General features: G+C 44.5%; 1 protein-coding gene across 1 annotated transcript in view; it reads left to right on the forward strand.

The window, feature by feature from the left end:
* The window catches only part of LOC123181059 (ubiquitin C-terminal hydrolase 12), a 10,291-nt gene extending 8,084 nt beyond the window's left edge, over positions 1-2,207 (forward strand). Inside the window, exons 4-7 of the mRNA XM_044593274.1 lie at positions 419-591; positions 1,007-1,169; positions 1,406-1,575; positions 1,660-2,207. Of these exons, the coding sequence (XP_044449209.1) occupies positions 537-591; positions 1,007-1,169; positions 1,406-1,575; positions 1,660-1,838 (567 nt within the window). The 5' untranslated portion in view covers positions 419-536 and the 3' untranslated portion in view covers positions 1,839-2,207. The remainder of the gene's footprint in view (positions 1-418; positions 592-1,006; positions 1,170-1,405; positions 1,576-1,659) is intronic.
* Positions 2,208-15,824: the final 13,617 nt, after the last annotated feature.

The following is a 15,824-nucleotide window of genomic DNA, read 5'->3' on the forward strand; positions in this document are numbered from 1 at the left end:
TGTATAGTTCCTTTCTGTACATCCCCATTGTATAAGGGGCTTTTCTGCACTTTACCTCACATGTATATGTTCCCCCACCTCCTAGGAGGACTGTATCTTCTCATCTTTTTAATGAAATGAAACGCAAAGAGTCCTTTGCGTTTTCTTGAAAAAAAAGTGTTTGTTTCTTTTGGGTGGATAATTTGTTATCCGTGTACAGTTATTTAGTGGATAGTCAAAAAATAAACTGATTCAACTAAGTCAATTTTTTCCCGAGTGTTAATGGAGTCAAATTAGCAAGTAGCAGCCACAAACTCATTAGGGAACTGTCGGAAGCTGAAGCTTCATAGGTTGCATGAAGTGGAATAGTTATGTTTTTTCTTACCTCAGTTATGACTTCTTGACTGACATGGTTTTTGCTCCTCAATTCATTTACTAGGTTTCTGCGAGTCACTCCATCACATACAAAATCCTTCGCTGTAGCTCCATATGTTGCTCTTTCTCTTGGCCTGAGCGTAGGAAGTTTGGACTTGGAGCCAGATTACACTGTAGAGGCAATGTTCGTGTTAGCAATATATAATCATTCAAATGGGTTGTATTATGGATCTGAAGGTAGGTGTTGTATATTGGCTTTTCACACACATGCATCCATCCTATTACACCTGAGATATAAGTCCCTAAATTTTGATTTGCATTGGACATGATAGATAAATTCCATTTAATTCTATGTCTATAAATCTCAAAATTAAGCAGGTATATTTCATGGAACATAACTGGTTTTATCGTTTTGGGAATTAAGTTTGCATACTGTAATTGCAATATCTGCAGCTTTAATCATTCTTTTCTCTAATCTTCAAACATTTACCTACATGCAGCTAGCTACATGTTCCATATCAACAATACAAACTCAATGTTAGAACACTTAATTCCTCTTAAAGAACTACTGAAATCACCAGGTTTTCTGGCTGGTGATTGCTGTGTCTTTGGTGTGGAGATATTAAAAGTTGATGTCTTCCCTCATGAAAAGGAGGCTGTTGTGGTTCAGAAGAAGGCTCCCACGGTTCAGAACCTCTTCATCCAGAAGAACGGATTCGTCACAAGGAACTGCACTTGACCATGAGCAATTTTCTGGAATTGAATCTGAAGCACTTTGTCCGCTCCGCCATGTTTGAAATTGACGGACATAAATGGTATACCAAGTTACATCACTAATTTCGTGGTTTGTCTTAGCATTAAACCAATCAAATTACTGACACATTCCAGTGTGTTAAACCTATCAAATTACTGACATATGCTTTCTGGGAACTCAATTATATTTTGTCACCACTGGACATGCTTGTCAATATATTCACCTTTTCTGGTAAACCTGGAGTGTTTTTCCCCTCATGTGTAGAACTTGATGGATATTTAACCTGTTTAATGTCAGGTACCTTGGCATCTATCCTCGTGGTGACCCGTACAGCACGAGTTACCTCTCCTTGTACTTATGCATGGATGCTTCGGACAAGCTCCCTCCTGAATCTGGAAAGCTGGTTGAGTTGAGTTTATCCATCATGGACCAAAAGCATGGGCAACATTACACCAGAAAATCTCCAGGTTCGGCTCTTACCTTAGCTGCTACCAATGTGAAGTGACTGATATGTCCTATTTGAAGATGATCTTACCTAGTTTTGGTTGCAGCTCTTGTGGTGTTTGCGGGCGAATGTCGCTGGGGATGGTCCAACTTCATTCCACTCAGCATATTCAGGGATCCATCCAGTGGCTACCTTGTACGGTCGTGCTGCATTGTCAAGGCAGAGATAACTATCGTTGGTTCATCCAGTGGTGGCGAGGTCTTAGCTGATGGCCAGATGAATTGACAATGTCCTTTGCATCTAGATCCTGCTGTATAGTATCAGGCTATCGCCTATGTGCAATACTTATGTACGATAGTATTGTGGTAGCAGTACTAAGAGCTTGCGATGCATTCTCATGGTAGTAATGATGAACATATATAGCACTGGGAATTGAGGAATTGATAGGTATGTCTAGGGTACTGTGAGGTTTCGACGTACCTCCATATGCGTGGATACTTCAAGTTTACCAGACATCCTCATACTTGTATTATTATCTCTGCTTGGTACATGTAGCTCTGCATGTAGGTTTTAGTAGTAGAACATATCCGTCAACACATTTGTACATTCACCAGCATCTATTGTTATGTACCGAGGGAGTATTTTCTATTTTCAGTAGAAAACATGTGATGTTTTTAAGTAGAAGAACTTCCATAAGCTATGCATGGATGGTGCTAGTAAATCAATACGGCGTTTTATGCTTTTCTTTTCCCTTCTCGTTTCTCTTTATTTATTTTCCCCTTTCTATATTCTTACATTTTCATATTCTTTTCCATTTTTCTTTTTCTGTTCTCCTGCATTTTGTTTTCTTAAATATGTTTGTTCTTTTTCCTTTCTGGCTTAATGTGTTTCACGAAGACATAGTACTCCCACTGTTTCATAATGTAGTGCATATAGATTTTTTGAAAAGTCAATCTTTATAAACTTTGTCCAAGTTCATAAAGAAAACCATTTATATCTGTAATATCGAATATATACAATATGGAAGTATGTCTTGTGATGTACCTATATGTATTTGGTATTCTAGATGTATATGTTTTTCCTACAAACTTGATCAAAATTTGTAGAGTTTGACTTTTTTTAAATCTATGCGCACTATGTCATGGAATAGAGGGAGTATGTTGATTCTACCGTATAAAATGTTCAGTTGTTGGTTTATTTTTACCTGTGAATATAATGTGTTACAGTCACATTACTCCATTGAATGAAATACAAAACAAAAAAGGTGGCCATCTTTTGCTAGGAATGTGGGCATTATTCAAAAAGTTCAGTGAAATTTATCCTATATCAACCTATTTCATGGATTTCTTCCATGCTTAGTACTCCTTCCATCCCAAAATAAGTGCCGTTGGGAGACAATTATTTTGGGACGGATGAACTGCGATGCTTAGCCAGTCGTCCCGCCTGCTAGGGGGCGGACGAGGGCGTTGCCCGATTTGGTACAGTTTTCGAGGAACTGGGACCTCAGGAGGCTCTTGGTATAGTTTTCGAGGAACTGAGACCTCAGGAGGCGGGGAGCGCTTTGCTAGGTATCTGTGTGTTTTTGCACGACATAAGTGCCGTTAATAGACACTTATTTTTGGGACGGACAAACTGTGATGCTTAGCCAGTTGTCCCGCCTGCTAGGGGGCGGACGAGGGCGTTGCTCGATTTGGTAGGAGGTGGTTAGCGCTTGCTCAACCTACTCATGCCCACGAACTGAGCGTCTCTATTCCGACGACTGTGGTGTTCCTTCGCCTATCAAAGACAACTGTGGTGTTCCTTCGTGATAGAGGCGAGGGTGTCCCGATCTTTCGATGAGATGATAACTATCGATTTGGTGGAGATGACTTTGACGATCCGACTACAAACGTGCACCACGTTGCGCCTTAGCAATCGCTAAACCAACTCCGAGAGGTTATTGACCACGCTGGAGCACTATCAACCTGACCACGAAGGTCTATTCCTGCAAGCAATCGAAAACAAGCAAGAATATGATAAAGCAATCTGAATATTGCGAATATAGATGAAGTATTGATAAAGGTGGGGATCCGGAAGCGGTCTTGGTCTGGTCGTTGGACACAAACGAAGTACACGAAGTTGCAATGGCTAACTTTAACTAAACAAATCCCAAGGAAAAAGCTACTAGATGGATCTACTTATATAGGAGCAAGGGGAGGCGGCCAAGGAGGTGGGAGGACGTCACAAGGCAGCCTAAAACCAACCCTAGGTCGTACAAGGCTCATGGGCCCAAGTGGAGGTGATGCAACACCTTTGGACTTGTTGTTTGACTCGGATTCTGCTGCAGCGTCAGATTGTTTCGTCCATATCTCAACGCTCCGGACGAATTTAAAGGTGAATCCAGTTGGGTTGGAAAGAGGATGAAATCTACTTTCCAACAAAAAAAGAATCACCCAATTCGGAGTCCGTATAAAAAAGTTGTTGGCGTTTTGAGTCAGGCATGTCTGTGCAGTCCGAATCTGAATCCAGAACGTGAGAGACTTGGACTCTATCTTCTCTTGGCCCAAAAGTGACGCGAGAGGTCTTTTTGAACAGAACCTAAACTTCTCCTTTTCCCCTATCTTCATATGTGGATTGTACAAATGTCCCATACACCTGCAATTAGACAAAACACAAAAGTGTGTGAAGTATTTTTGTTCTGGATAACATAAATAAATTATTGAATAGTTTGCACTAGAAATCACCTGATAAATATGCATGTATGCAATATTTTTGGTCGTATCCAAGGTAGTCATGTCCTCATCATCCTCCCCTTCTTGAAAATAAAGCCGTCCTCGGCGTTGCTTAATCTGAAATGTGGCTAACAAAAGAGACAAGGTGTACATGTTGTATATGTATATGTCATCCATTTGTACTTCCCGTGGATTTTGCACATATGACACATGTATACATGAGTAACTTTCATAGTTAATAAAATATAAAGCCAAAATATTATCACAAGAAGTAGAAGGCATGAAAGTATTGCAACTCAGTTTACACATATAAGTGAAGCTCTTATTCATATGAAAAGATTGACAATATTCATCATTAAACCATCCCAACATTGGTGAATAAACCTTACTTGCATCAAATTTACATGCTACCACATGCTTAAATAAGCAAACATGCAATAAGTCATTTGACACATAATCATCACCAAGATTAGAGGTCATATCAAAATGATTAAACATTGGTTCTTTTGCATCAACAGTTAATTCATTGGGTGCACTCAAAATTGTTGGTATTTCAGTTGTTTGATCACATGACGCATTCATGACAGTAACATGATTCTCCAAAATAGGTTATGCGCTCAAATCAACAGGTAACTCAACACATGATGTATTCAAGTTAACTAGGCATGCATCATTCTCATGTGAAGTTATATCATCAATACCTTTACAGTTACCTTGTCGCAAAGATGTAGCTGATGTAGGTACGGATGATGGCAATGTACCATACTCTTGAGATGATGTCGCGCTCACAATCTGAGGTGTGGCTGCTCTAGTAGGTGCAAAGGTGGAGGAACCAAGCGGTGGTGGTGAGCATGAACTAGAATAGTAGTTATTGTAGTCACCCAATGCATTCTCCTGTAACTGTCTCTCAAAGGTACAAGCACGAACATACATACCAGTAATGCAACGACGAATATACTGAAATCGTGCCTGAATATCATGGTTCAAACCACCAAAAAATCTATTCATTGTATCATCCTCAGATTCTTCTATGTCACAATGATGCATATAAGATTCGAACTCTTGGTAGTAAGCATGAACAGTGTTGTTGCTTGTTTAAATTGTTCAAATTTGCGAAGCAATTCACGACGATAGTAAGGAGGGAAAAAATGTGGTCTATCTTTCAAATCTTTCCAAGTTGTGGGTTGGTTATCAATGTTTTTCTTACAATGCACACTCCACCAAACAGAAGCAAAACCAGTAAATGCTCTAGTGGCAGCTCGTACTCGCTCAAGTTCAGAAAAGTCATGGTGACTAAAAACTTGTTCTACTTCAAGCTCCCAAGCTAGATAAATAGCAGGATTAAATCTACCCTCAAATGACGGTAAAGAGATAACCTGACCATGTGCTTGTGTGTGTTGTCCCAACTCTCGTGATGGTGATCATGTGTCCGTCGTCTAAGAACTTCTATCTCCGGAACCTGTCATGATTAGTAGAAACAAGAAACAAAATTCGAGAATAATGTTCCTATGAACTACTAGGATGTGGTTGTAAAGTGCTCACAGTAAAGCAAATATCAATATCTTACAAGTTCTTACCATGCGGCAGGTGGTGACAGGCAACCAGCGGTGTCAAATAACTCCGAAGATTGTGTAAAGCGATTGCCAGGGAAACGTACGTATACACGATGCAGAAATATGTGGAGCTGGGTTGGCTATATATGGTAGCAAAATATTAGCAATAATCAATTCAGAGATGCAATGTTGAATAAACGCTCAACGACGGTTCTGTGCTGGTCCTAGGCTAGACCGGACTAGAGACGCGAGCCTAGAACACTAATGAGGTCATGGCGTAGCACAACTAGCATCAATGAAGGATACTAAGTAGCTCTGGACAGCCAGATATAAGTGAAGACCACAACGGCAGTAAAGATAATGATGGAAAACAACTGCCAAGCAGGATATACAACAACTCTCTCTCCAACTTTCCTCTTGAAAAGTTTGAGCCAATTTGCTGATAACTTTTTTCAAAGAATGCTACTAAATCAAGCTTGCCAATGCAAAAAGAATCACTCAATTCCGAATTGATATGAGGAGTCAAAGAATTCTAAAACTGGCCTGAAAAACTGGAATAAGCTGTGTCCGCAAACTTCGGAGGGCAAAAAGACCTATTTAGAAGCCGATTTTGAGGTGTCAAATATTGAACTAGCCTCTGCAACTATTTAGATGCGGCTCGTCGCTAGCTTTCATTTGAGTACTCGCGGAGCCAAAACGGACTTCGTATGAGGAAGTTATGCCTGTTTTACTGAACAGTGCACAAAACAGATTCCAATCCGAATTCAACTACGAGATTGAGTCTAGATAGATCCGAATTTTCTTTTTTTTTCTTCTCTCTTTTTTTCCTCACACTTTTTTCTTTTTCTTTCTCTTTTTTTTCTCTGACTTCTTTTTTTTTCTCTCTTTTTTTTCTCTGTCTTTTTTTCTCTCCCTCTTTCCAAGACAAACTAGATAAGATGCAGATTGGATCAAGCGAAGATGTGAACGACCTCAACTATGATTGTGACAATGAACTATGGGTAGCACGTGGTGGAAATTGATGGATGGTGTGGTGGACAGCGGAAGGGATAACGATGCAGCGGCGACGTGACTAAAGTGAACAGAACGAACTAGTCCCTAAGACCAGCAACTCGACACGACGATGCTACCGATAATTCAATAATGCAAACAATGAATAGAAAATTGCAAAGGCTCAGACTGGCTTGGACAAAAGGATGAATAGATCTAACTTTTTTGTGGCTTTTTCTTGGACAATAGGTAAGAAAATAAATCTAATCTAGGGAAAACTGGAAATTCTCACCGAGCAACCTGAAAACTGATACCACTTGATAGAGGCGAGGGTGTCCCGATCTTTCGATGAGATGATAACTATCGATTTGGTGGAGATGACTTTGACGATCCGACTACAAACGTGCACCATGTTGCGCCTTAGGAATCGCTAAACCAACTCCGAGAGGTTATTGACCACGCTGGAGCACGATCAACCTGACCACGAAGGTCTATTCCTGCAAGCAATCGAAAACAAGCAAGAATATGATAAAGCAATCTGAATATTGCGAATATAGATGAAGTATTGATAAAGGTGGGGATCCGGAAGCGGTCTTGGTCTGGTCGTTGGACACAAACGAAGTACACGAAGTTGCAATGGCTAACTTTAACTAAACAAATCCCAAGGAAAAAGCTACTAGATGGATCTACTTATATAGGAGCAAGGGGAGGCGGCCAAGGAGGTGGGAGGACGTCACAAGGCAGCCTAAAACCAACCCTAGGTCGTACAAGGCTCATGGGCCCAAGTGGAGGTGATGCAACACCTTTGAACTTGTTGTTTGACTCGGATTCTGCTGCAGCGTCAGATTGTTTCGTCCATATCTCAACGCTCCGGACGAATTTAAAGGTGAATCCAGTTGGGTTGGAAAGAGGATGAAATCTACTTTCCAACAAAAAAAGAATCACCCAATTCGGAGTCCGTATGAAAAAGTTGTTGGCGTTTTGAGTCAGGCATGTCTGTGCAGTCCGAATCTGAATCCAGAACGTGAGAGACTTGGACTCTATCTTCTCTTGGCCCAAAAGTGACGCGAGAGGTCTTTTTGAACAGAACCTAAACTTCTCCTTTTCCCCTATCTTCATATGTGGATTGTACAAATGTCCCATACACCTGCAATTAGACAAAACACAAAAGTGTGTGAAGTATTTTTGTTCTGGATAACATAAATAAATTATTGAATAGTTTGCACTAGAAATCACCTGATAAATATGCATGTATGCAATATTTTTGGTCGTATCCAAGGTAGTCATGTCCTCATCACTTCGCCCATCAAAGCGAGTAGGCTGGGTATCTGTGTGTCTATGCAGACCCTTGGCCCACTAGTGCTTAGATATTAAGCGTTGTCGAGGTCTTTCATCAAGTTTCTGAAGTAGCTAGGTTGTGCTTTATTGTTCGCCGTCTGCTTCATTTTGGCCTTGAGCACTTCCTCGGCCTGAAAGAGTTCGTTCCACCGGTCGCCCAGGTAATCTTGTTTTTTCGGAGCCTCCGCTTCTCATTTGTGATTTGTTGGCCGTACAGACCAATCTCAGCCTCAGTGCGTAGTGGTTGGCGCCGTCGAGTGACTCGTTGAGGATGTCATGGTCCTCGGGGTTGAGGCTACTGTCCGGCTTATCGGTGTTGGCGTAGTTACCATTGTTATTATTATTCCCGCCTTCATTACAGTTGCCGTCGCCAACGCCTCCTCTGCCACCGTTGTCATCACCTCCACCGCTCTTGCGTGGGGTATCCACCATGTATATGTCGTACGTGGAGGTAGTCGTCCACCTACCTTAGGCGTGGTGGCAGCTGGCAGGCTGTCCGAAGACTCGTCGATTTCCTCTTCCATGTCGTCGACCTCATCGGATGGTCTTCGATATTAGCGACTAGGTGGGTGGTGGGTGGGTCAAAAAATCCGACCTTGTCAGGCGAATCCCAGATTCGATCGTGGCAGAGGGTTGATTGTCCAATATTGCGAGCTTCTGAATTCAATCTAACATCTCGTTCTGAAGAAATTTCTCGCGTTCTTCCTGGGCTTGATCTGACATTAGTGCCAAGAGTAGCTTTCCTAGGATCCGATCTGACATTGATCCGGGCTCCTTGCATGGGACCAGATCTATTACCTAGCTTCCAAGTCGTGTCATCAGTTTCGAGCTTATGGTTGGTTCCAACGAGAGTTTCTCATTATCATCCCGAGCCTGATCTGACATTGGCGTGGGAAAGAGTGTTTCATGATGCTCTTCGACCTGGTCTGACATCGAGCTCGAGAAGACCAGCTCTTCGTGAGAGTCAGCGGTGTACTCTAGGTGGCCGAACCTAACGATTCGCCCTGGAACAAAGGTCTCGACCTGGCCTAGGCGGCCTAGCGGAAAGAGCAATGCTGCCGAAGACGAAGATTTGGCCCGACACAAAAGTCGTGTCGGCGCCGATCTGTTTGCCCATGTTGATCCCCATCGAATCCCTACAGCTACACAATGGGGACCTACGTGGGCCACCAATGAACGAGCCAATTCCGACAGATCTCGTGTAGGGGCTCCCAAGCTAGTAGCCTTGTCACGATGGTAGTAGAGACACGAGGTTTTACCCAGATTCGGGCTCTCTGAGGAGATAAAACCCTGTCATACTTGTGTTGTATTCTTTTTGGTGGAGTACAAAGTACATGTTGATCTACCGCGAGATCTATGATGTCACGAGCCCTAACCCCTGGTTTATATAGATACCCTGGGGGGGGGTCTAGGGTTATAACAAGGTAGATTACGTATAAGGTAATCGTGTTGTAGATGACATCTAAGTCTTGGAGTATGTGCCAAGTCTTTGGAAATATTCCTTCTATGCGTCATGGGTCGCCTTGAGGTGACCCGCTGATGAACCGATATGGGGTCCTCAGCCTGGCCCACCTAGCCGGGAGATGACGTGGTAAGTGACCCCTAGTCTAGGACACCATCAGGTGGGCCGGAGGTATCGGAGTCCTATGTGCGAGGTGTCTGGAGTCCCGCAGAGCCCCTCTAATTTGCCTTCGGTTTACAGAAAAACGGACACCCGGACCGGCCCGCGGATATATGCAGGACACTATTGGATGGCTGCGGCGTCTGGACAGCTCGGTCCGAACGCTTGTGGGAGGTTTGAGGGTCCACACGGGAGATGCCCTTAGAACACATGTGCATATTCACTACTAGCACATAAACATATTTTCTTTATTTTTATTTTTTTATTCAAGTCATTTGAGCCCGGGGCAGAAAGTCCATATCTAGATGAACATTCTATGTAATTTATTTATTTTGGAGTTGAATAGTCTTTCTAAATTGAAAGGCAAAGGCACAGTAATACTAATGACGACAAGCCGCGAACCGTAATTGAACAACAATTACTCTTTGATAAACCGTAAGTTATAACCAGTTTTACCTAATTTTCTTGGTCAAGTGACCTCGACGCTATGGTGCTAACTTCACAATTCCACATCAGATCTATATTAGAAATATAAATAATAATAAAAGTGTGATATTTATTCAAATCTTTTCAATATAACAGTGGTTGACATATCGTGCATCAAGAACTAAGTGCATCTACAACCGGACCTCCCATACCCGCCCGAAACTTCTGGGGGGCTGCCCGGTGAGTGAACGGTCGCAAAAACGCCACCCAACCGATCCATATATGGGGCGTACATAGGGATGCCCGGATGCAGCCGCCACGTAGGTCGGTCCGCTAGGGCCCGCCACCCCCGCCGATGTCCCAACAAAAACCTCACCTGGCCGGACGAACCCCAGTCGAACCCCTCACTCCGCTCAGTCAACTTGTCTTCTCCGCTCCCCTTGATCTCCATCCCCACCTCTCCGCCATGGCCAACTCCGGCGCCGGCTTCGGCAATGAGCCGGATCCCATAGACTAGGATGGCCTCGTCAAGGAGCAGGACGCCGGAGCTAGCAGCGACGCACCCGAGGATGAGGAGCTCGCGCTCCGCATCGCCATCGAGCGGCCGCATCAAACTGGAGGAAGCTCGAGCTCAGTCGCATCCGCCAGCTCCTTCATGTCCAGCCGTCGAGATGCGAGCTGCGACCGCTGGTCCCGCGCGGCTCCAAATCCGGAGCAGGGCGGGTGTGTCCCCTTCCCCTCCGGCGGCTGCACCGCCCGGGCAGCATTGGGTCCTCGCGGCTACCGTGCGCATGCGCATCCCGAAGTCGGAGGCGAAGGCGGCCCGGCAGCGGTGGTGGAGCCTGGATCTTCCCGCCAACGCGCATGGTCCGTCCCCGTCGACCAGGAGGAGGCCCTCCTCCGCTACATCATGCAGCACTCCCTGACCACGGTAGAGACCGACGCGCGGCGCCTCCGGCGCAAGAATGCGAAGGCTCTGAGCGCCCCGCAAGGGAGAAGGACTCCGCCAAAAGGAGCACCAACGCCTCCTTGATAATCCCCAAGTGCAGGGAATCATCGTAGCAATTTCCAAAGGTGGAAGTGATAAGTATGGAGTGTCGAACCCACAAGGAGCTAAAGGTAAGATCAATATTCTCTCAAGCCCTATCTGCCACTGATACGACTCTACGTGCACCGAACGTTTGCTTCCAACTAGAAACGAGAAATAAAACTACGTTACGGGTATGAAGAGGATAACTTTGCGTGGTATCGGAGAGCAAAAATATAAAAGTAGGTGTTGTTATCATAAAGTTAGAATATATTATTTGATTATTATAAATAGCGAGTGTGGAATAATGGTGGATCGGTATGCAGAATTGTCCTAGGCAATTGTTAACAAGACCGGTAGTCGTCATTGCAATTTCATATAAGGGAGAGGCATAAGCTAACATACTTTCTCTACTCGGATCATATGCACTTATGATTGGAACTCTAGCAAGCATCCGCAACTACTAAAGATCATTAAGGTAAAACCCAACCATAGCATTAAAGCATGAAGTCCTCTTTATTCCCATACGGAACAACCCCCTTACTCAGGTTTGTGTTTCAGTCACTCACCAACCCACTGTAAGCGAATCATGAATGTATTGCAACACCCTATAGCGGGAATCCCTCATGCTTGCGTGACATGGAGGACACAATAGGACAGCACCAAAATAAAAACATACAACTCGTACCAATCTAGAACATCAATCAACCCAAAGACAAAGGATATCTACTCAAAACATCATAGGATGGCAACACATCATTGGATCATAATATGTGGCATAAAGCACCATGTTCAAGTAGGGATTACAGCGGGGTGCGGGAGAGTGGACCGCGTAAAATAGATGAGGGTGGTGATGATGATGGTGATGTTGATGAAGACGATCACCACGGCGATGATTCCCCTCCCGATGGCACTCCGGCGCCACCGAGAGAGAGGAGGAGAGGTTCTCCCCCTTGTGCTTCCTCCTCCATGGCCTCCCCCCTAGATGGGAAGAGGTTCTCCTTCTAGTCCTTGGCCTTCATGGCGATGATGGCCCCTCCGGGATCCTCCCCCATGGCCTCCGGTGATGATGGCCCCCTCCGGCAGGGTGCCAGAGAGGGCCTAGATTGATTTCTTGTGGCTATAGAGGCTTGCGGCAGCGGAACTTCCGATCTAGGTTAATTTTCCGAGGTTACTGTATTTATTGGAATTTTGGCGTCGGTCTCACGTCAAGGAGGTGCCCGAGGCGTCCATGAGGCAGGCCCACGCTGTAACGCCCACGTTGCGGCTATATCTCCCACGTGTCGAGGCACGACTTAGAGGCATAACCGCATAGTGGTTTTGTCGCAAGAAGGGTCATCTTCACACAATCCCATGTAATGAACAAGAATGGGATAAAGAGTTGGCTTACAATCGCCACTTCACACAATACATAAATATCATCATACATCATCCAAAATACAATCATATAGACCGACTACGGTCAAAATCCAGATGAAAATAAGACAACCCCAAATGCTAGATCCCCGATCGTCCCAACTGGGCTCCACTACTGATCATCAGGAAAAGACACATAGTAACGACCACGTTCCTCGTCGAACTCCCACTTGAGATCGACGCCATCATCTGCACTGGCATCGTCGGCACCTGCAACTGTTTTGGTAGAATCTGTGAGCCACGAGGACTCAGCAATCTCACGCCCGCGAGATCAAGACTATTTAAGCTTATAGGAAAAGGAGGTGCAAAGAGGTGGAGCTGCAGCGGCAAAAGCATATATGGTGGCTAACTTGCGCAAATGAGAGCGAGAAGAGAAGCAACGGAACGGACGTCATATAGCAATGACCAAGAAGTGATCCTGAACACCTACTTACGTCATACATAACACAGACCGTGTTCACTTCCCGGACTCCGCCGAGAAGAGACCATCACGGCTACACACACAGTTGATGTATTTTACCTGGGTCAAGTGACAAATTATCTACAACCGGTCATTAACAAATTCCCATCTGCCTCATAACCGCGGGCACGGCTTTCGAAAGATAATACCCTGCAGGGGTGTCCCAACTTAGCCCATCATAAGCTCTCACGGTCAACGAAGGATAAACCTTCTCCCGGAAAAACCCGATCAGTCTCAGAATCCCGGTTTACAAGACATCTCGACAATGGTAAAACAAGACCAGCAAAGCCGCCCGAATGTGCCGACAAATCCCGATAGGAGCTGCACATATCTCGTTCTCAGGGCACACCGGATAAGTCAAGCTACGAGTAAAATCAGATCTCGAGTTTCCCCGAGGTGGCCCCGCAGGCTGCTCGGTTTGGACCACTCGAAGGAGCACTGGCCCGGGGGGTTAAAATAAGATGACCCTCGGGCTCGCGAAAATCCGGGGGAAAAGGCTTAGGTAGCAACTCGTAAAACCAAGGTTGGACCTTGCTGGAGGAGTTTTATTCAAGGCGAACTGTCAAGGGGGTCCCATAAATCACCCGACCGCGTAAGGAACGCAAACTCAAGGAACATAATCCCGGTATAACAGTAACTAGGGCGGCAAGAGTGGAACAAAACACCAGGCATAAGGCCGAGCCTTCCACCCTTTACCAAAATATATAGATGCATTAATTAAATAAGAGATATTGTGATATCCCAACATATCCATGTTCCGACATGGAACAACTTCAACTTCACCTGCAACTAGCAACGCTATAAGAGGGGCTGAGCAAAAGCGGTAACATAGCCAAACAACGGATTGCTAGGAAAGGATGGTTAGGGGCTGACATGGCTGAAATAGGAGACATGATATAGCAAATGATAGGTAGCGGAGCATGGCAATAGAGCGAACAACTAGCATAGCAAAGATAGAAGTGATTTCGAGGGGTGGTCATCTTGCCTGCAAGATTCTCAGAGTTGTCGAAAGCTTGATCCTCGTAAGCGTACTCGACAGGTTCCTCGTTCACGAACTCGTCTCCCGGCTCTACCCAAGACAAGAACACAAACAAACGGAACCACAATCAACAACGAGAAATGCGCAAGCAACATGATGCAAAACATGTATGATATGCAAGATATGATATGCGATGCATATGCGTGCTCCGGAAGGAAAAAGATGAACATGGCAGTAACTTGGAAAACCAAGCATGCCACTGGAAATATGAGGTGATTTCGGTCGAAATCGATATAAAGATCACCGGAATCGGATGCACGGTTTGCAAATGACAAGCAAAACAAGAATGACACTAATCTGTGATAAACAGCAAGATAGCACTTAAAATGCAACAAGTAACAATGCTACAGCACCCCAACATAGCAACAAAGCACATGGCAGTAATCTACAGGAGATTCTTGACAAAAGAGGAACACTGAACTACTGCTAGTTCTCAACATATCAAGCTCAAACAAGCATGGAAAAAGTGCAAAAGATTACAGGTTCACAGACAGTGAAAAACTGGACATGGCAGAAAACAGTATCAGGTAGCAATGTTCAGAGCACGAAATCAACATGCTACAGGAACTTAACATAGCAAAATAAGGCATGGTAGTGTTCGACTAAATGCACATGACAAAAGTCCCTTAATGACCATAAGCCAAAAAGGACCAGAAGATACGATGGCAAGCATGTAAACATAGCAAGTTTCGTTATCAGGTTTCAGACTTGGCAGAAAACAGAGCATGGCAGAAATATTGATATGTAGGCCTCTTTGTGAGCTTGATGCACTCACTACAGAGCAATGCATGACAAACCAAGCATACCTACAGCAAGATGGCATGTTTATGAAGCTAACCATGGCAAGAACAATTACATAGCATGTATGGATCAACTACAATAAGCTTGGCAAAATTGCATCTCATGTTAAGAATCTGCCAGAAATATTTTATAGCAAAAGTAGAGCAAGATTGAGTCATGCTATGGCACTCCATAATTGCAAACAATTTCAGGAATGGATCAATTACAACTATAGCTACAAAACATCCTTACTGAACATCTCCAGAATATGCATCAAGTTTACATGGCAACAAAATTACAGCAGACGAGGACTTAGAGAAATCACTAAGTCCCTGAAATCAGAAATATTACGGGGCTTACTTTGCATGCTTGTGCTAGTCACCACAGAGATCACAAAAATACATGGAATACACTACTGGAAAGATGGCATGGCATACTTCAAAACACATGTAGAGCTCATGCTCAAAAGATGCACAGATTTAATGATACAAAAATGACGAATCTCCAAGTTCTGATAAGAACCAGAGATTAACAGCAACTAGCCCTCTTCCAATGAAGATTTGGGCATCAAGATGACCTCTAATGAATATGATGCAATTGAACAAAATGAAGAGCATCACGAGGCGAACAATTTGATATATTACACGTGCGAATCGGAACTACATGCACAGAGTTATCGCATCGGGAACAGAGCAAGATGCTGAAGATTTTTCCAGACTTGGAAAATAAAAAGGGGCTCGGGGTCAACGGGAACAGTACCACTCCCGATCGGATCTGGCTCGTCGGCCACAGGAGCTCGCCGGCTCGGGCTGCCGGAGGAGGAGAAGGGACCGGCGGGGCGACGGCCGGCGAGGGGGGCCGGAGGCCGGAGGAGATGGCCGGCGGGGAGGCGCGGCGGCGGGGCACGGCG

The sequence above is a fragment of the Triticum aestivum genome, chromosome 1D, assembly GCF_018294505.1.
Source record: "Triticum aestivum cultivar Chinese Spring chromosome 1D, IWGSC CS RefSeq v2.1, whole genome shotgun sequence".
In the NCBI taxonomy this organism is placed as follows: Eukaryota; Viridiplantae; Streptophyta; class Magnoliopsida; order Poales; family Poaceae; genus Triticum; species Triticum aestivum.